Raw genomic sequence first — 23106 nt, 5'->3', positions numbered from 1 at the left:
TCGATGAAGTTACGTTTGGATTAAGGCACAACACATACAAGTGAACAACATAACGTAAACTCGAAATTCACTTACCCTTCCCAAACCTTGCTTTCAGTGCTAATCAGACTTTCATCATACCAAGAAATGTATTATTTTCGAGAGTAATCCTCTTTGAGACTGATCAGTGTTGAGAAGTGAACTGAACTTTGAAGCTGGTATGGGTAATGTAGTTAAAGGGAGGGTAATTCACTCACCTGACATTCTCCTGCTTGGGGGGTAAAGGTTGCAGTTATATTCATTATATTTTATGCAGTTCAGCAGAACACACCTCTCACCAGCCTCATCCAGGTATAGTCGTGCCATCACGATGCATGGAATGTTAAATTGATTTACGGTTAAACTGCTGAAGTATTTGTCATTAAAAAACCTGTCTACATAAAAATCGATCTTGTTTGCTTAGTGTGATAACATTAAGAACAAAGTGTTAGAAACAAATATTTGTCACTTTTTGTGCTATTTATTGCATTCCCTTATTTCATATAAAAGGGTGTATAAAATTGTCATCTTTTTTACAATGCATTACACATTAACAGGTGGCTGAACGTCACCACATATTTTCAAAAAACTCATTAAACCATATGTAGAAAACACATTTCGAAGCAAAGAGTAAAGTCAAAAATATAAACAGACACAAGCGCCAAAACAACAGTATGGCTACTTTTTTACAGTTATCTTATTTTTACTATTTTCTTGCACAGACTCACTAATCATTTACTGTATGTTGAGGAGAGATGTTTTGACCAACAGATCTGACCTCATTTCACATAGTCACACAGTCCAGTTAATGTATTCCACCTCTGATCTCTAATAGTTAAAATATACATATGGTTATAGTGTCACTGTGATTAACATACACAATTACATTTATCAACATTAATGTATTTACAGCATAATAAAAAACAATCTTTTTTACCACTTTAACACCACTCTAACTGTGTGTTCACACCAGACGCGGAGGAGGCAGCAAGCACGAGTGATTTACATGTTAAGTCAATGCAAAGACGCGAATAGGAATCCGCACCAATCCAGGCTGATCCAGGAACGGTCCACTCAAATTAAGCATTGCCGCGGGAAACACGCAAGTAAAAAAATCTGAATTTTGCCGGATATTCGTGCCGCGTTAACCAATCAGGAGCTTTAATATTTAATGAAAATATTAAATCAAATAAAAAAGTTAATTTAACCCAGTGGGTGGGCTCGTCCCTTTTTGACCCAAAGCTGGGTTAAAAGTAACCAAGCATTTTTATAGTGCATGTAACTAAACTTGCTAGTTTTAATGTTCTCAAAATTAAAATTGTAAGGAATAATTGACGACAGGCCGTTGAATTATTCAAAAATAATGCACACCTAAGGTGGTAATGCGGTTTGATGTGAAGCAGTGTGGGCATCATTTTCAAATCATTTAAAAGACAGGAGTCAATTATTCAGCTTATACCACAGTAAGCACAAACATTGCCCTGGTAGTTATTTTAGACATTTGACAGGTTAGGTGTGCGTTTACGGAAAAATAATCAACACCCGTGGAACATTTATTAACCAATCAGAATAAAGCATTCAACAGCCCCGTGGTATATATGCTAATTGATGGTTGTTAAAAATATCTTTGAAAACATAAAATAATGGTTTTTAAAGGTTAATCACAAATATATAATGAAGTACATTAAGGCAGATATAAACAGTTTGGATTAATAAGCTTTTTTGTTGGACTTTCATGAAATATTAATTAAACTAAAAAATTATTGTCTTGACTTCAGTAGAGTAATTAACTTTAGTATAATGCTGCGTTCACACCAGCCACATTAGAGGCGTCAAGCGCCAGTAATTTCAATGTCAAGTCAATGTTGATGGGCATCTGGAGGTCTCGTGGCGCGAATGAGGCATTAAGCGCGGCGCAGTAGATGTGATTCTGCCTCGTTCTTGCGAATGGCCGTGTGAAGCGCGCGCAAGTTGAAAAATCTTAACTTTGGCCGAAAAACGTGCTGTGTTAACCAATCAGCAGCTTGCTCTAGTAGTGACGTGATTATAGGAAGCGAGCAGAGTCGCTGAAGCCCCTCCCATTTCAACCTGCTAAAGTAGCAAGTGTAGCATGCTAATGCTCAGTGCTTCCCATCTAAATTATGACTAATAGTTTGAAATGTCACAAAACCATGCTGTTACGCATCCTCACGCTAATTTTAGTGGGTATACGGAAATCCTTGACAATTCCTAGTGGGTATATGGCGTATACCTGCGTATCACGTAGACTACATCATTGCATGACGCAAATTTACGCGCAAATGTCTTGATGACTAGGATTTCACGCGCAGCTTTCACGCACAAATGAAGCGAGTACACTCAAAATGTTTAAACGTCCAACTACGCGCAGTAGACGCGAATTTGATACCTCAAACGCATCTGGTGTGAACCCACAGTAAGAGACACTGTAAAAGAGGATTTGTTTGTTCAAGTAAGTTAACTGGTTGCCTTAAAATTTTGAGTAGATTTGACTTAAAAATATTAGTTGACTCTTTGTGTAAAAATATTGTGTCAATTGTGTCAGTTGAATTAACTTAAAACTTTAATGCAACCAGGTTACTTATTTTTTATTGAACCAACAATTTTTCACAGTGCAGGAATATACAATGAAATTAGCCTTTTTTATCCACGTTTATCACTGAAAAAAATGAAAAGTTGGATCAACTTATAAAATTACTTTAATTGGTAACACCTAAAAAATTAAGTTGTTTCAACTTATATATTTAAGTGAAAAAAAAATTGTTGAAAAAACTTTAGATGTTTGAACCATGTTGATCCAACTTTTTACGTTTTACAGTGCATACACGATGACAAATGAACATCTAAATTGAATCAATGTCATTAAATTAAGAACTTAAAACCCATTGTGAAAAATGATTGAATATAGTACTTATCCAAACACAAAACAAATCTAAAATATTTGAGAATTATGGGTATAGATTTAAATTCACCATAAAAACAAAATACTGTCTGCATTACAAAATGCATCTAATTCAGGATGCAGTAAATATTTTCCAGTTCATCTATCAACCATCAAGGAAAAAATCCATATAAAAAAACTATAAAACAAACTAACTGTTTTATAGTTTTGTTTCTTTAAAACAATTATAGAAAACTAAATAACATCTGTGGGCTTTTTGTATGTCAGAAATAAAACAAGTTTATTTTGTCAGTGCCATCTAATGGTGCTTCATATATACAGTAAGGTTATGACAAAGATTTTGCTGAAATGTAGGTAGTTTAAAGTTATTCCCCAACACTGAGTTTACAAACATATTTAACATGATTCATTTCTGTGGCTAGCTATACATATTTGGCATAATTCTTCTTGAGTGAAGGCTAAATTATGACAGTCAGCGTGTTGTTGAATACAAGATAAAACTTCAATAAAATCTCACATTCAACAGTTTTTATTTGTATTTCTTAGTTTTTTAAACTTTTTTGTGCTACCAATAGGGTGATAAAGCGATCAATCCTCCTGGTGGTTGTATAAGATATCCGCAGTGGGATTCTTCCTGTGCGACGGAGGCACGAGGTGAACCGGTAGCTCTGTGGGGAGCTCATATCCCTCCAGTTTGATCTTAATAAGATGCTGGGCCAATGCAAATTCTTCATCATCCAGCATCCCATCTTTATCACAGTCTGCAAGCTTCCAGATCTTTCCAAGTACAGTATTGGGCAAGCGAGAACTCATCATCTCTTTCTTGGCGTTGATTCCGGTCACCTTACCGTTAATAGGCATCAAGGTGAAGAAGATTTCGTCATAGCGATGCTTGTCGCGACTCACAATCCAATCGTCAGTGTCGGCACCCGCGCTGATACCCTCCCCGTAGCCATGGCCGAAAGGCCCATCGCTTGAGACCTCAAAGGCTCCGCCCGTTACCTTCTGAGGTGGCTGTTTTCCTTCCTCTTCTCGGATCATGTTCATCAGGCCGGAGATCCTGGTGGACAGCATTCTGTCCACAGATTCAATCAACTTTACCTTCAAAGAAGGGAATTTGCTGAAGTCGTAGTGTTGGAGTAGCTCCTGCATTGATAGATGTGAGTAAAAGGCATTTTAATGTCAAACTAAAATAATTTATAACAATGCATCATGTAATTTAGATATCAAAGGAATAGAATGCCGTCCTAGGTGTATATAACACATTAACAACAATTTGCAGAACTTTTTTTTTAAGAACAATTTTCAGAACTAAATGTCTTCTTCAGCCATTGTTCAGTATTAAGTGTGACCTCTCTTGGCACTTAACACATCTTGAGCTTTTTTTAAATGAAACCGAAGTCTTGAAATCATTCGATTAGAATTAGAAATTAGGATTTAATTTTATTTATGTTAAAGAGCGCACAAGTGGAAGGGGAGTAAAGCTTATACATTTATACTTAGGGTGACCATACGTGCCATTCTTCCCGGACGCATCCCGTCCAGGATTTCGGTGCGTCTTTCGGAAGTCGTATTTGTTGTCCGCATACGCCATTCAGTTAAAAACATAAGATATACAATCGTAGTTTCATTCTTACCTTAAAATGTAACGGTTGCTTTTCTGTAATAATAATAATAATCCTCTATGACGTATGCGGTCAACAAATACGACTTCCGGAAGACGAACACAAAATACTGGACGGGATGCGTCCGGGATGGTCACCCTATTTATACTATATTTTTTAAATACCAATTTCCTATATTTTCTGGTTGTATTTTAATAAAGAGACTGTGAAATAATTATATATGATCACTTTACTATTGCAAAAACAACAAATCTAATGATGGCCTAAGACTTTTGTACAGTACTGTATGTTCCGATGTGGAGCCGGGGTGCTGCCATTTTAGATCAACCACAATTTGCAGTGTTGTTTACATTTTCTTTTTGGCCATTTTACCTTTTTTTTGACGGCAAGTAAGGAGAGGACAGAAAAGTACAGGGAGGAAAGAGGGGTACGACCGCGAGCCGTGAATCGAACTCGGGTCGGCGAAAGTGCGAAAGCACCAGGAGTGCTGTTTACATTTAAACGCAGCTTATCAATCTATAAAAAAGCTCAAAATATAAATCAATTACTTACAAACTTATATTTTGAAGTGAAACAATACATTTGTGAGAAAAATATTTTTCTGATTATCAAACACAAAAGAGCCAGGATATTGTTTAGTAATATAATGAATTTCTATGTTTGGCTGAAGAAACAAAGTCATATACACCTATAGGATGGCATTAAGGCGAGTAAATTATAGGCTAATTTTAATTTTATGATTATTAATTATTAACTGATTATTAATTATTAACTATTTCTTTAACAGAATTGCAATCACTGAAATATGTCAGGTTACAGAATTTGTTATACAATAATAACTTCATTCATTATTCATTACTCATTATGTTTGTTTATCATTAATGGCGTGGCATTGATTCACAAAAAATTAAGACTAAAATAAAGGCATCAAAGTCCAAAAGGGGATATTTTGGTGATGATGTCTAACGCTGGATTTATGTTGTCATTTGAGGCCACATCCTATTTAGAGCATGCTTCCAGGAACCAGTTGGATTTGTTTTATGGTTAGTGTGGTCTGCCCGTTCTACTGCATTATAATCCATCGTGTAAATTTGCAGTAGCTAGACAAAATGAATCACTACTATAATGTGAAACAGCATTACAGTGCTTGATGTCTTTTAAGGCAATGCAGTTTCTGATCTACAGTATTGTTACTGTCAGTTATGCTGGGTAAACATCCCCAGGCAAGACCTGCAGAAAGCGAAAGTACTGCCTCTTTCTTTACTACAGACAATAGCAACGCTGGGATTCAACCAATTCCCTCTGGGACTAATGCTAAGACACAATGAAAAACAAACATTCCTTAAACCTGCAGCTAATGAAGCGGTCATAAATCATCTAATAAGCAGCAGTTGCTTTAGGTTGTGAATACGACAGTGATTATACTTAAATAGTACAGATTTCCTTTGCGTTTATATTACCCATTACCTTGGGTGCAGTAATATTGACGGAAGTTTGTTACGATGTTACTGCGCGCCGAGGTCAAAATGCTGCAAACTAAGTGCTCTTCCACCATACAATATAGTTCTCATTTTTATCCGCTTAAAAAAATTGCCAGGTTCTATTTGTGCCACCATACTTACTCCTGTAACTACTCATGTATCGGTCTTTAAATAGGGAAAACGTGGAGGTGTTTGGTGGCTTCCAAACTCATCCCTGCCTGGATCCCAACCAATGAATGGGGCTAGGCTAAATGCTAACACATTCACAACGCACTGCACAAAGACTAAGTGCACGCATCGAAAAAAGACAGGTATGTATTCATTTGTCTAAGTTGAGGTAAGAACATAGTAAAATATTGAAAAACAGTGGTGTTTTGAGCACCACAAACACAATCCAGTAGGCCACCATTGTTGTTATGATTGTCAAGTATTCATGCATGTCTGTATACTAAAAACTTAATCACCCTTTTCACATATTTTGTCGTTTACAGGGAAGTGACGTTTTCAAAAACTTTGAAAGCTGTTTTTAAAAGTTTATAGGACTGCAAAACGCTGCTGACGTGTAAAAGAACAGCGAAATAAAAAAACAGTTGCCCCTATCTGGATGAAAATGTTGTTGTGTAAACGTGGCTTTATATTCATGCGACAGCTGCTACTGTGTATGACCAAGCCCATACTGCAGCATTATATTGTTAACCAAACAAAGACAGTACAGACATTACCTGCATTTTAATAACATTAGGGAAATCCCCAGGTGAGATGTGATGCTCCCTCTGCAGCACCTGATAGATCTCAGGGAGGTGTGCGATCAGCTCCTCTTTCTTTTTCTCTTTGCCAAACAAGGTCGGCATTTCCTTCTTCAAGTAACTGATGATGTAAGCATGCACCTACAAGACACATGGCTAGAATTAGAAAGTCCCTGATGGGATACATGAATCAATGTATATATGTATTAATGAACAAGCCTTTTGAAAATACTTTCTTATAATGTTTTAGTGTTTTGTTCAGTTTTAGTGCAACTATGCATGAAGAAACTGTGGCCTAAAAAGTTATTATGCAAATGGATGATTCTCTTATGAGGTGTCATGAAACATTTTCATAAAAAAAGTAAATGCAAAGTAAGAGTATCAAAATAAGAAGCATACAGTTACAAACATCTCTTCATGTACTATTTTGCACATGATTTCAAATGACATCATACAAACCAATTTTGTTGTTTTTTCCACATTTAAGGGGGACATTTTCATTACCGCAATGTGTCCATAACTGGATTTGGGTGCTTTGACATGGAAATATTTATAATTAAAAAATCAAAAAAATAAAAAGCTTCAGTGCATGTTATACTATAAACATTTACAGTAAAGAAACATGTGATGTTTGGTAATCATTGGTAAATGTAGAAACAATAATAAGGAATATAAATGTGTCCAAGAAAAATTTTCTCATCCGCCACAACAATTTTCAATCATTGTTTAAGCCCTCAAAGAACTAACATTTTCAAAAAAAAAATATGTTGGAAGGGACATAATTGACTGTGACACTCAAGACGGCTACCAGGTAAGCAGTTCTTATTTTTTCTCTCCAGATAAAAGGTAAAATTTAGTTTGTCATTTTAGTTCTCATTACCGAAAAATGAGTTTGTAAATGCATATATTTAATGTAATATTACCGAGCCCCTAAAGTGGAGTAAAAAATCCAAAGTTTAGTTTCATATGAGAACATGAAACTATCGCGCGCACGTGAGCACGCAAAACTAAACTTAAAAAAAATTCTGCACATGAAGCTTTTGCGTGAGCACATGAAACTAAACTTTATTTAATTTTTCCTCCATGTCCCCTAGGGGCTCCGTATAATATCATGTTGCGGTAATGATAATTTTTATAATGATAATCTAAAAGATTTAAATAATTCTATAGGAAATATTTTTTAAATCCCCTAAAAAATGGTTGTCGTAAGTTCAGACCTTAATCTTATATATGTGGAAAAAAATTGGCTTCAAGGGCTTTTAGAAAAAAATCTGATGCTGGACACCTTCTAAGTCTGGATTTCGTGAGAATCACCCAAGTACAGCCTAAAAACAAGATCATTTTTAACAACACTGCTTTAAAACTAAAACTAAGTCATGACACTAAATGTATGTTAAAGCATTCTGTGATAAAATGTGGAGAATGGCTACGTGTTTAAACAATTTAATATCAACTGATGTTAAAATACAGGATTAATCTCACTGTTTAATGTTGACAATTTCTCTTCGATTTGCAAACCACCTCCCGCTTCTCCACCTGGTTACATAACCAAACACCACGACTGAATACCTTGAAAACGCCCTTGCTAAAGGGAACACTCGAAAAGTGTCAGTGTTTACACAAACATTTTCCTCAATATTAAGGAAGTGCACAGCAGGAGATCCAAAACAAGGCTTGGCTTTTTCCTTCCATGCCGTGTTTATTCCTCTTTTGGTCGACTGGCAGGCAGAATGTGAGGGGGGAAGGCAATGACGAGTGGCAAGACGAGTGGGGTGGAGAGGTTAGGAAAAATAAGGGCCGGGCTCTCCTACGGCACATTACACGCATTCCTTTGTACCACGGAAAGGGACTTTTTTGGGCCTTTCCAGGAGATGGAGCATGTACTTAACTGCCTCGCATGGCTCTACCGTCGCAGGAAGATGTAGGATTCCTGTTTGCTGGACGTCTTTTGAAAATATTGCGGAAGAGATAAGACACACTTTCGGTCGTGGTCCCGTAAAGGGATTGTTAATAGCGGCCAGGTTTAAGAGAAAGAGGCAACCATGCATGTGTTGATGGAGGTTAATAGGGCACAGTGTGTGAGTTTGTGGAGTGCGGCCAGCCAAAAACAATAGTGGTTGACCTGAGGTCAAGTTCAAGACAAAACAGACAATGGGCAGTGATGTTGGAAAGTCTTGGGGTTGAAGGCGTAGGTCAGTCTATTATAATAACATAATTATATTGTAAAATCAAAGGTGATACAACATTTTAAAGGTCCCGTTTTTCCTGATCCCATTTTTCAAACTTTAGTTACTGTGTAATGTTGCTGTTAGAGCATAAATAATACCTGCAAAATGATAAAGCTTTAATGCCAAGCAATATATTTTCTTTAATAGACGTCCTAACAGCGAACTGTCGGTTTGGACTACAGTCCTCTATACTTCCCAGTGGAATTACGTCAAAATAAGAGTTTTTGACTAAGCGCCGCCCACAGGAAAATGTCAGTCGCCAGCTAAGCTCAAACAGCTCTGCTAAGCTAAGCTAAGCTAAGCTGTCGAATCACAACACACTTAACAAACTACCCAATCAGAAATCAAACCTTGATGCTCCTAATCTCTTATGCTACGTACACACCAAATGCGGGGCATCGCTCGAGTTGAATATTTTCAACTTGGGCGAAGACCTGTTTCAGGCACAATTCGCATTGCCCCACACGAGGACACGTCTGATCGCGTCTTTACATTGACTTTATATGTAATCTAATCGTGGAAATCATTGAATTCGTGTCTGGTGTGAACCCACAGTTAGATCATAATACGAATATCTTACCTTAGCAAGACGGGCTCTTTTGATGAGGTCATTCAGCTTACGTAGGGCAGCGTTATGAGGCAGACTTTGAATGTCCCTGAAGAGATCTTGCGTTTCAGCTTCAAACAGTCGACGGTTTTCTGAGTTTTGAAGAGGCTTGGCCCAGAAGGAGCCCAGATAGACCCTCACAACCTCTGGCGTGTTGATTACCTTTCCCAGTGACCACATCAGGGCACCGTAAACCCGCATTAGCTGCTGAGTGTCCACCTGGTCGGCCTTGTTCAGCACCACGCGGATTTTGTCATCCTGTCCGCGGAAAGCTTTGATGGCTTCGGAAAACTCGTCAGATATGTCCAGTTTGTGGGCATCAAAGAGGAGGATGATGCGGTCCACTCGTTCTCCGAACCAACGCAGAACTTCAGTGAAATCATAGCCTGTAGTAAGAAAATGACACTGTTAGAGAACATGTTTGGTGGACAACCGATATGGGATTTTTAAATGAAGTTTATTTAAAGGTGCAGTGTGTACTTTTTAGAAGTATCTCTTGACAGAAATGCAAAATAATATACAAAACTTTATAAAAAGGTCTTCATACACCTCTGATAATAATGAACTTTTATGTTTTTATTACCTTAAAATGAGACGTTTTTATCTACATACACAGAGGGTCCCCTTACATGGAAGTCGCCATTTTGTGCCTCCATGTTTCTACAAAAGACCTTAACGGACAAACTTTTTTATTAAGTTGTGTCCGACGATTACATGTTTTTCCCGTGGCAGATACCGTAGCTTCTCTATGCGTTTCAAAACAAGGGGTGAGCAGTGGACCGAGCAGTTGGTTGCAATTCACAACCTCATCACTAGATGCCACTAAAATTTACACACTGCACCTTTAACTAAGTTCGGGAGGAGCATGGTCATGTAATCCAACCAATTAGCGCAAAGAGGTCTCTATAGACGGTTTCATGTGACGAACGTGCGTTGTCGCGGTTACGCATTTGGACGAAACTTAAATTCTGGTCTTTGTTTGTTTAATGGTCTGGCTAGTGGCTAAACTTAACTCTGGAACAAATAGCTTGTCGAAAGCCCCAAATGTTTTGGTTTCCAAAGACAAGGGGAGATGGCAATCACGGATCACCGCTATGTGAAGGGAGGTTTGGCAGCGATCTGTAGTTAACATTGTATACATTATAGTACACATTTCACACAGTAACGTAAGCTAAGTATAGTTTTGTTTATTTTGCTTGTTATCAGAAATAAACTACTCTAAAAGGACTTTGTTGTAATTGATTCTTTGCGAAGTTTACCTGAAGTTACGTTTCTTCCACGAAAGCCATTTGTTTATATTGTTACTGCTGAAACCGCCTATATATGGCTGTCCCTCACCTCTGTCATTTAACAAATCTGTCAAATATTTTCATTTAAAATGAATTAATCCTTTTTTACATTTTATGTGTTGTTTGGTTCGGAAACCACAACATTGGCACTATAGTGCCATACTCAGGGTTCCCACACCGTAGTTAACTTCAAATTCAAAAGACCTTTCAAGAACTTTCCAGGTCCAATACCCTCAAATTCAAGGACTAAATATGGGGATTTTTGCTTATTTTTAAGTGAGAGCAAGGTTACATTGTGTTACCTTTTAAGATACATTGTTACAGTTCCCTTTCGAGGGAACATGCGCTGCGTCACTGCGGTGACACTTTGGGGACGCCTCCAGGGGTAAGTGCGTCTGAATGTGTACATCAAATTCAACCAATGGTGAGACTTAATGACAAAGACAGGGCGACGTGGGAGCCAGGAAGTATATCGCTATCTGAAATATTACTGAAAAATTGTTATGTAATGACAAAATGTGTTATTAAACTCTACAATTGTCACATTCTTTCCCTTATGCATTAATAACAACTGTTTACACCTTACTTTTAATAGCTCGGAAGACAGAGTCGGATGTAAAGATCAGTTTTCAAGCTCTGTATCCGTGCACAGATAACTAACCCAGTGTGACCATGGTAACCTCATAGAGAAAGATCCGGTACATCAGTCCTCACAGACTGAGCCATACATGTATCTCATTATAAACTCATAACGAAATTATTGGCTGTCTGCGTTTCATTGCATTAGTTGATAAATTCAGGTTTTTACGGGATGACTTGCTTATCCAAAAAAATCCTAATAGAGCAAATCGTGCTGTTCCAATAATAACAATGGCACGGATTACATACTGCTACAAAAAATTTATGAAAACCACTGCCAAGATTTTACCAGGGCGGAGCTCGGTGCTTACTGTGTGAGAACTGTGTCTTGTTCAATGTAAGTCAATGTAGTCTATCAGAAGGCTTTCGGTTGTTGAATATTACATTCATTTTAACTAGCAGACTCAAAATAAAATACAAATATTCCCATGCCTCGTTTAGGACATCTGCACAATTCATAATTTTTAACGGCACAATTTCAAACAGGTCATTTTTTTAAATAGTGCACTGCACAAATGTCCAAATTTCACAATTTAAACTAATGAAATATCATATTTGGCTGACGCACAAGCACAATAGTGTTTAATGAAAAAGAGAAATCGAAACTCAAGTGAGTGGATCTAAAGCAGGAACAGATGTGCAACGCCTATCTGTCTTATCCCTCACGCCTAAACCAGCACCCGTTCGTGAGCTCCGCCACCAGGCCTAATCTGCAGCCTGCAGCAGTATCTCCGCAGCCTTGTGTTTTCAAAGATAACATGACTTTCACAGCATAAACAAACACAACTTGAAATTAGTTGTAAATTGCCTGGCAGTGTCCTGCCATTTCATTTCAAAATAAAAGAATGTGATAAAAGCATGCTGGGATTACAAGCATGTTTTGCTAATCGTTGAACCTGTGACACATAAAAACTAGATACATACTGAGGTTCCACAACGCTGATGTAACTGTTAAAGCATATTTGGCAAGCTAAACCCGAGCTCCAGACGCGAGGAAAATGAAAGTGAGAAATGCTGACTTCATAACACCACGCACGCTCATCAGGGTTTCCAGCGTGTCTGCTGTTGGCGTGTAACGGGACGGGCATGGAAACGATAGAGGAAGTTTACGAAGAAATGTGCTGACTGAAATGAAAACTAATGACTGAAGTGTTATGATTGTTCCTCACACTGGAAACAGTCCCCAGGTCCTGCGGGAGTACTTGCTTTCAATGTAGTCATGTGTGCAGTAATGCATCACTGCAAATTTATTTGCAAGCCACAGAGACTCTGAAATTTAAAAATCTGTCATGTGACATTTCTTACGCTCCACTGAGCCAATCCATGACTATTCAAAAAGCAGATATTCTGAACTATATGAAACTAAATTCTGGTCCTCAAATCTGATTGGACGAGAGGCGTGCCAAAAGAGCTGATACGGAAGCAAAGTGTGACCCTGTCTGTAAAATCAACGCTGTTATGGATGTATATCAGCACGCTGTGATCAGCACGCTTGTGCTAATTTATGTGACCCTGGACCACAAAACATAAGGGTAATTTTTTTAATTGAGATAACATCACCTGACTTTTAATTGATATATGGTATATGGTTAGGATAGGACAATATTTGGTCGAGATACAACTATTTGAAAAAAAAAATCTGAGGGTGTTGAAAAGTTGTTAAAGTTTTCCAAATGAAGTACTTAGCAACACATATTACTAATGATATTTTTTATATATTTACGGATACAAAATATCTTCGTGGAACATGATTTTTACGTAATATCCTAATGATTTTTGGCATTTTTTGACCAATACATACAAAGTATTTTTGACTATTGCTACAAATATATCCATGCTACCAATGACTCTAACAGACACTTATTCAATGTTTTAACATTAAAGGGATAGTTCACACAAAAATGAAAATAATGTAATTAATGACTCACCCTCATGTCTTTCCAACCTCCGTTCATCTTCGGAACAGAGTTTAAGATGTTTTAGATTTAGTCCGAGAGCTTGTTGACCCTTCATTGAAAATCTGTGTGCGGTATACTGTCCATGTCTAGAAAGGTGTTAAAAACATCATCAAAGTAGTCCTTGTGACATCAGTGGGTCAGTTAGAATCTGTTGAAGCATTTTGGTCCAAAAAAAAAAAATTACGACTTTATTCAGCATTGTCTTTTCTTCTGCGTCTGTTGTAAAGCGCATGCGCGAGACTAAAGTCACGTCACTGCAGTGACACGGCAGACGTGTTATCCTCAGACATGTTTGCAAAGTTTGTTTTTCCAAACTTACAGCGTGCGTCTCCCTCGGACCGTAAATGAAGCCCGGGTGCACAAAAAACAAAACAAACAAAAAAAACAGCTGGGGCGCACCAGATAACACGTCATCCATGTCACTGCAGTCACATGACTTTAGTCTCGTGTATGCGCTTCACAACAGACACGAAAGTAAAGACAATGCTGAATAAAATTTTTGTTATTTTTGGACCAAAATGTATTTTCGATGCTTCAACACATTCTAACTGACCCACTGATGACACGTGGACTACTTTGATGATGTATTTATTAATTTGAACAGTATACCGTACGTAGATTTTCAATGAAAGAACAACAAGCTCTTAGACTAAATATAAAACTTCTTAAACTGTGTTTCCGAAGATGAACGGAGGTTGGAACGACTTGAGGGGGAGTCATTAATGACATTATTTTTATTTTTGGGTGAACTATCCCTTTATTATTTTAAGGGGAAGTATTGAAGAATAATGTGGTCTGTTTGAAGATGTCCGTCTTGTTATTACTATCAAATGTTGTTTTGTATTCTCTCTCTGGTGCAGCATGTGTGTGGCCATGTGACAATGCGTATCTCCCTGTCTTTGTTTAGCATACAATACAAGACAGACTAGCTCCTGAACATCTTAAGATATGACCAGATGAGCCAAAATAACACAAGAATTAATATCTTCCTGTAGGGTAAATAATGCACTGCAGTCACTGACCTCTGCTTATACGCTGCTTCTCCCCAGAAAGGATTCCCGGTGTGTCGATGATACTAATGCTCTGCAGAACCTGGTTGGGCATCTGTGAGCAGATGAACCTGATGAAATAGACAGAGATTGCATTACCATATGTTAGCACAGCAAACACTGGTGGTGATACGTTTGCTTGTTGACACAACGCAACGCGTCATGCTGTGAGACTTGTCATGTCTTTTTTGGCCTACAGGTTTTGAGATTTTAAAGTGCACCTTTTTCATTGCTAAAAACAACATTATTTTGTGTATTTGGTATAATACAATGTGTTTGCGTTACATACATTTGGTACATACATAGCTCCAGATTTCAGATTTCAAAAGCGCTGTGATCCTGATTGGTCAGCTAATCTGTACATTGTGAGTGGTCTGAATACCTCTGACGTCAGCCGGAAATGTGACGCTCCTTACCATGTTTGAAAGATTTGGTTGCTATCAGGAGCATGATTAGTCCATTTTCTTAAAAGAAAATCCAGATAATTTACTCACCACCATGTCATCCAAAATGTTAATGTCTTTCTTTGTTCAGTCGAGAAGCAATTATGTTTTTTGAGGAAAAAACTGCATTATAACTGTTATGTGTTGGGGTCCATTAAAGTCCATTAAAATGAGAAAAATCCTGGAATGTTTTCCTCAAAAAACATAATTTTTTCTTGACTAACAAAAAAAGACATCAACATTTTGAATGACATGGTGGTGAGTAAATTATTTAATTTAATCGACTAATCCTTTAACTTACAGGCCGTGAGTCCGAAGCGGGAGGAATTATGATAATGTCAGTCTTGTCGTCATCACCAATCCTAGGAAGTAAACTGTTGCCTACAATCCGTGTGTTTGTTGTAGTCCAAGAAAAGAGATTTACGTTGGAGATGATAACTCATGCCATCGTTTAATTTGGGGTTTGTACCTTTAACATATCATTAACATGTACTAAAACACACTTACACACCAAAGGAAATGTAAAAACGTGAATCAGAAAATAGGTGCTCTTTAAACTTTAAGTATTTCTCGATTTATACATGAAGCATACATTAAGATTACTATAAAAGTTATTTTCTTGTAGGAATCCATGTTAAGATTAGCCAGAATGTCAAGTTAAAATATGTATTGCACCACTGATTCAAGCGAATTTAAAAATTCATATTTTTTTAATAAAACCTAAAAGGAAATTGCAACATCTGTCAGCTGCAAAGCAGAAGGAGACATTGTGAAATACGGGAAGAGGCATTAAACCAAGTTTCGTTTTAAAGAAAATTAGATATATATACCTTCTTTATTCATAAAAAGACCGAAGATGAAAGAACGAGAGGTTGAGAAAAAGAAACCCATGCCCAAAAGTGCCATCACATGACGCACAACGAGATCCACAGGAAACAAAGTGCATTGTTTCTGGGTTCCTTTGGAGGAGAGGAGATGCTCTCTGTCAAGTGTGTCTTTGACCTTTATAGTGGTCACTGTCAAAGAAGTACTTACCCATTTCCACTCCACATAAATATCCAGCAAACAGGAAAAAGACCTTTGTCCAACTGTCTACATGCTAAAATTAAACATTAAAAACTATAGTTACATAGACCTACATGAGAAAATACTTCTAAGTAAAAGATATCACACCGAGTGCGTGGGATGAAAGGAAGATTTGAATGGGCGTCAGAATGAGTTGTTTTCCTCTTTAAAATGATGACGGGTTAACCTACTGCGGTAGAATTGACACAAAGCACTGTGTCAATGTGTATTTACCATGACTTCATAGTTTCTTTTGTCCTTAGCATTACTGTAAATTTTAAACAGGCACTGGAAGAACCTGTACTGAATGACAGGATAATGGAAAATCATAGTTTTGGGAATGGTTAGATACTGTATCTAGTTGATAAGAATGTCTGCATCATACATTTCCCTGCCTGCATGATATTATGTTTAGCAAGCATTGTTTCAAGTTTCATTGTAATATGGTGATATAGGGGTCAATGTATTACAGGTTAATCCAGAAATATTTTTACCCTCAGGCATGGGCTGTCTCTCAATCTGCTTCCTTGCTCCCAAGGTCGTGAATCAGTCTATCGTGTATGCAGGTGCCCGCACTAGTAAGGACCCTAGCTTACTTCACATTGGGACACTGTTTACTTATTTTTCTGTGATGTGGCTGCTTAAGCACATTACAGGTTAATCCAGAAATATTTTTACGCTCAAGCATGAGCTGTGTCTTAATCCGCTCCCTAGCTTCACTTTTGGGTCCTTTAAGGGGGGTCTGAAATCACTTGGGGCCTCATGTATAAAGCATGCGTATGCACAAAACAGGGCTGGAAACGTGCGTATGCCAGTTCCCACGCAAAGGTTGTGATTTATAAAAAAACAAACTTGAATGGGCTTGCAGGGTGGGATATTAGGATGATTCATGTATGCACACTTGCAGGTGATCTGTGATTTATAAAGGGAACATTGCTTTGTTTTATAAGTCTTCATAATTGTTGGTGTATGCCATTTTTGGCTTTTGTGCGTACTTTTAGTAAGAATCCTACGCACAGTTTTATACATGAGGCCCTTGGTTTGTTCACATATACACCTTGAACTGCTCCGAGATCATTTGGAGGGTTCAAACGAACTAGGTGTGAAAGTAGTTTGTGGTCTCTTCCTGTCTAGCGATGTGTGTTTATATTAAAACTGAATCAAACGTTTGTCTGAATCAAAAGTTCTGTCGCATTTCAAGTTTATTGAGTTGGCTTGAGAGCGATTTCCGGTTGGAGAGCTTTAGAAAAGGTCACCTGATTTCCGGTAAGGGAACACAGGAAAAATCAATGCCCACTGGTTTTTGCGTTTCATTGTGGGAATTTTTAGGACACACTGGAAGGATTTCGCGATTGAGACAGAGCCATGGCTAACTGGTGCGACCAGTACATGCAAACAGCCTGTGTGTTTTAGATATTTAAATTGAAATACTACAACACCACAAAATATAAAAATACACCACAAATAAAAAAAAGAAATACCATAAAGTTGGAATATCATTAAAACGTCAAGATTTGAAGCAAGTTGGGATGCACCGGTGTATCTGCCTTATCAGTAAAGGCAGATAAAAGAAATGGGTCTCATTCACTAAGCATGCGTACGCACAGATTTGTGCGTACGGGCGTTTTAACTTACAAATCATGATTCAAGACTCATTTAACAAAAACTTGCATTCTAAAATTTCTTTTAAATGTATGCAAAAACGCAAGAACAACTCAGACCACACGTATGCAACAATCATGAACAAGGAAAAAGAACCCTATAAAATATATAATATATTTATACCTTGTTCTTGATTATTTCGTACGTGTGGTCTAAGTGGGTGATTCTCACGAAACCATTGAAACACCACAGCACTAATGATTTTAGCTTTAAAATGTGTAATATAGTAACATTAAAAAGCATCAGAATTAACACAATACTGTGTTCTACCTTGCACAATGTGTGATTTCAACATAAGAATTTATCATTTTCTGCTGAAATTCTCATTACCGCAATGTGTCCGGCTGTGTTTGAACATGCGTTATGTTGTAATTTAATCAAATTAACACAAAAATATTAAGAAAAAAAATAAATGGTTGTTTTGCTAGACTACTTTAGATGACAGAAAAATATTTACTGAATATTCATGTATAATAATAATGAAGAAAAATTAGGAAAATTATGTGTCCATGCCTGATGTTCTCATCCTCCGCAACATTTTTTGAGAACAGTTTAAGCACACATACAGAATTTTAATAAAGTTTGATTTTGGGTGACCAAGCACATGGACCAGTTACTTCAAGATGGCTACGAGGTAAGATCATTTTTTACAGTTAATTTGAAATATTGTCTTGTCAGAATGCTTACACAATATTTTGATCATAATTACCGCAACAGATGCTTATTAAATGTTAATTTAATTAATAGAAGCATAATACTTTGATTTTAAATGCATGTGCAGAATCTCCAAATTATGTTCTTTCAGGTTTGTCATGTTATTTTGAAAATATGTCAGTGTTGATGTTTTCTGACTGTTGCGGTAATGAGATTTTTTAGGACTAATTTTTTAATTTATGTTACAAAAAGTGTTAAATGATAAATAAAAGTTTTTAAATTAATGTTCCCATTTACTCCAGACTTTGTTTTTCAATGTCTGGTGGAATAAAAAGTAAATTTAAGCAATTTTTACATTTTCATGCTTGACATTTTTAAAAGTTTTCGTGAGAATCACCCAAGTTGTTCCTAAGTTCCTGCATACATCCAAAACACATTTCAGTTTGAAAGCTTTTGCTAAAATCATGACGTACGCATGCTTAGTGAATGAAACCCATTATTTCCCACTATCAAAAGGGGGGGTGCCTCAGATCTCATGCTGTGTGTTATTTTTATTTTTTTTAAATGAGTGACAGTGACAACAGAAATCCAGCTTGTGTGCTCTGTACTTTAAGTACTTTTTACAAGGAGTAAAATAAAAATCTTTCACTATCGGTAGATGTCATTCTACACAAATGAATTCAGTATCGGCACTGAAATTCTGTAACTGTCCGTGCATCCCTAATAATTACCTGTTTAAGAAGGCGTTTCCAAATGCATTCAGCTTGCGAAAAGGTTTCTTGGGGTCAACAACCAAGGCGTTGCCAGGGACGACCCCCTCATTCTCATTATACATCACAGCAATGAATCCATCTGTCGTTGGTTCAGGGCCAATTCGCATCCCTGGAAAATCCTGCTCCAGAAGATACCTGCAGCAGGTGAGAGAGAGGTTAACCACTACTTTTAAAATGCTACTTATTAGAGAGACACAATCATGTGATTTGTGTGTTAGTTTATCAAACCTAAACAATTGACCAATATAACTGGCACCCCAAAATGTGGGCGAATATGAAAACAGACCAAGTCATCAGTCTTGCTTTCCTGTAACTCCCTAACTAAATAGATCCTTAACACATCCTGTGAGAGGATGACAGAGTGTCAAAGGTTTCCAAGCAAAGAAACACACATGGCGTGTCGCTAGATGTAACATAAACATAAGGGAAGTATAAATCAGACTGCATTCGTAGTAAAAATACAACTGAATGTTGTCTCCGTGCATAATATGTCTGATAAAAGAGATATTGAAATTTTGGGAAGCAGTGATTTAAATCTCTAATGCTGAGAATTAACCTTTCCAGGATTAACTCATTTATTCACGATACTACTGATGAGACTCAACACAGACATTAAAGTACTACTGCACTGACCAACAGTGAAAGTCAATATGAAAAATTATAGCTTTTATGATTTATTTGCTTACTCTGCAGCTTTCTGAATCACTTTACAGATGAATGGACTGTGTGAGCTGGCACAGGCTTTTTTAACACACTCCAATGTGAGGCTTTGCAGTAACCACAAAGAGCTGACTGTACTCAATGCTACATGTGACTGAAGAACTGTAATATGAAAAGCAGGCCTTTATATACAATACTGTTCAAAAGTTAAAGGAATAGTCAGTTTTCTTAAAAGAAAAATCCAGATAATTTACTTACCATCATGTCATCCAAAATGTTGATGTCTTTCTTTGTTCAGTCCAGAAGAAATTATGTTTTTTGAGGAAAACATTGCAGGATTTTATTCATTTTAATGGACTTTAATGGACACCAACACTTAACCCTTAACTCAACACGTAACAGTTTTTTTCAACGGAGTTTCAAAGGACTATTAACATTTCCAAACGAGGCATTAGGGTCTTATCTAGCGAAACGATTGTCATTTTGACAATAAAAATAACAAATATACACTTTTAAAGCACAATTTCTTGTCTAGGTCCGGTCCTGAAAGCGTCTGCGTAACCTCACGCAATACGTCATGACGTCAAGAGGACGAACGAGAAATTCCACCCCAGTGTTTACAAGTGTGTTGAAAGAGGACCGTTCCGACGTTGTTGTATGTGAACTGATACTAATTAATGTCTTTGTGTCAGTTTATTGTTTACAATGGTCCGCAAATGTGCGTTTTATATATGTAACACGTGACCTCCCTACGTCACTACGCATTTACACTAGGTCGCGCTGGACCGGACCTAGACGAAAAGCTGTGATCTAAAAGTGAATATTTTTTATTTTTCTTGTCAAAACTGACAATCGTTTTGCTAGATAAGACCCTTATGCCTCGTTTGGGATCGTTTATAGTTCTTTGAAACTCTGTTGAAAAAAACTGTTACGTGTTGAGTTAAGTGTTAAGTGTTGGTGTCCATTAAAGTCCATTAAAATGAGAAAAATCTATGTTTTCCTCAAAAAACATAATTTCTTCTCAACTGAACAAAGAAAGTCATCAACATTTTGGATGACATGGTGGTGAGTAAATTATCTGGATTTTTCTTTCAAGAAAATGTACTATTCCTTTAAGTGTGACCTGTTTTTTTATATTTTCCACCTTTTAGAGTAGTAGTAAACTCATTAAAACTATGGAATAACATTAGGTGTAACCCTAAGATGCTTTTTTTAATGTATTAAAAGAGTTTATATCAAATCTGTACTCTAATTGGCTGCTCTATCCTTTTTTTAAGCTATCCATTTCTAAAATAAAATAAAATAAAACATCTGTTAAGTGTAGTCACATTAAACATTTGCATGCTAGTGTATATTTATGCTTATACCACGGGTCTGTTGAATGCTTTATTCTGATTGGTTGAGAAATCTTCCATGGGTATGCATTATTTTTTGATAAACGCACACCTGGCCTGTCAAATGTCTTAAAATATTCTATAAATAATTTATATATACACATTACAATGAATTTTCTTGAAAGAATACTGCGTCATTTGCACGCTTGACTTATATCATAATGCGTGTAAAAGCAATGAATTACCTTATGAAGGTGGTTTTCCCTGTTGAATACTGTCCGACCAGCAACACCATAGGCTTGCTTTGGAAGTCCGCATCTTCCAGTGCCGGCGAGTGAAAATCATGGAAAAGATACGTTTCCTCTAAAGGCAACAGTTTCTTAGTATAAAGACTTTGGAGTCCTTCTGTAACTGTTTGAAACATATCGCCCTCCTTGTTCCTACCACCCTGTTCCTTATTGACCCAAGTGAACATGCTCTCGTTCCTCTTCGGTCTGTTTTATCCGTGATGCAGCGTCAGTTCCCTTTTTATATTCGAGGAACATAAAACTGTGTCCAATCTTTCCCTGACTAGACTTGTTTTCAGGACGTGACAGACCGAAGCTCGTTGGCTTGTACTGTCCAGCTGTGACGCCGTGACCTCACCTGTGTTGCTTTATGTGACGCTGCGTCGCATGACTCTTCATGAATATGCATAATAAACAATGACGCACGTGTTTTCTCATTGGAGCGAGCACTGGTGAGGGCGGGTATCTAGGGTGGAGCTGCTGGGGCTGATAAATAGCTGAAAATCTGAAATTTGGGAAACGAAACTTATTACTGTTGTCTCGAAGTATATTGCATTATTTAAAAGGAATTAACAGACAACTGGATATTTCAAAACAACTTCCCTTACGAAAATTAAGCGTGTTATTTTTTAGTAAAAGTGCAGTGTTTTTGGCGTATTGATTCGGTGTTTTTTTTAGACATAATTAAATGATGGTTACTGTAGCAAAACAAATGGTTTATTTAACTATACTACGTTTATTTGTAGTAAAACCATGGATAATTTTTAAGAGATGACGTTATAAAAAAGCAGATTAAATATCCACAAATTTATCCAACCCATTTATGTATTTTGTATAAATTCTTGTTATATATTAGCACACAACGTTTGCAGTTTTTAATTGTGACTTTTTTCCCTGCTTCACTCTGCCCCTACAGAACCGTTTCTCAATCCAAAGGCTGCAGCCTGCGGAGGTCGCATTTGCAGGCCGCATACGTCATCAAGCCAGGTTTATTTTAGTTAACTGAACCTTACTTTCGCAAGCCTTGAGCATTTTACAACAATTTAATTACAACTTACAATAATAGTCAACGTTATAATTGTTAATATTTTGAATTAAGATAGTCTTGATGACGTAAGCAGCCTGGATATGCGACCTCCGCAGGCTGCAGCCTTCAGATTGAGCAACGGACAGACTGAACAGGCAGGGCTGTACATTTACGCCACCTAGCGGTCCGTATAAACGCTGTGACACTAGAAACATTAAACAGATGGCTACGGATATCATGGAAACAACAGCATAAAGGTAAAGTTTTATAATAAACTCTAATGTTAGCTTAAGAAATTACAACCAAAATGTTTAAAATAACTAACTGACATACAAAACAAATCAGGTTAGTCAAAATCATCTAGAAAAGACGCCGAAATGTTGTCATCCTAATAGTAAACAAATAACGGATTTATCAATACCTCTAGCAATACATTTGAATTAAATTAATACTGACGCCTTATCATAATGTCCAGTTTTCAACTTTAGAAATGATTACAACATTTACTGTAAATCCTTTAATCATTGCTAAACTTTCTTTCTGACTCAGCTGTCGTCATATAAGTCTCCACACAGTGAGCGAAAAAGTATAAACATTATTAATGTACATTTAATCATAGAGTATACTTACTAAAGTAAACT

At 37.0% G+C, this 23106-nt stretch overlaps 2 protein-coding genes across 2 annotated transcripts in view; both read right to left on the bottom strand.

The window, feature by feature from the left end:
* Positions 1–212, bottom strand: part of sptbn5 (spectrin, beta, non-erythrocytic 5) — a 48705-nt gene extending 48493 nt beyond the window's left edge. Inside the window, exon 1 of the mRNA XM_073869691.1 lies at positions 76–212. The gene's annotated coding sequence lies outside the window, so the exon portion shown is untranslated. The remainder of the gene's footprint in view (positions 1–75) is intronic.
* A 275-nt stretch (positions 213–487) lies between these two features.
* Positions 488–21952, bottom strand: ehd4 (EH-domain containing 4). Its single transcript, XM_055171333.2, has 6 exons — positions 21397–21952; positions 19116–19292; positions 14534–14631; positions 9599–10011; positions 6767–6931; positions 488–4084 (listed from the first exon to the last, which is right to left on the bottom strand). The coding sequence occupies exons 1-6, from the start codon at positions 21624–21626 to the stop codon at positions 3527–3529; spliced, it is 1641 nt and encodes a 546-aa protein (XP_055027308.1). The 5' UTR covers positions 21627–21952; the 3' UTR covers positions 488–3526.
* Positions 21953–23106: the final 1154 nt, after the last annotated feature.

Source organism: Misgurnus anguillicaudatus, chromosome 7, assembly GCF_027580225.2.
Source record: "Misgurnus anguillicaudatus chromosome 7, ASM2758022v2, whole genome shotgun sequence".
Taxonomy (NCBI): Eukaryota; Metazoa; Chordata; class Actinopteri; order Cypriniformes; family Cobitidae; genus Misgurnus; species Misgurnus anguillicaudatus.
This window is presented reverse-complemented; position numbering and strand designations above follow the sequence as displayed.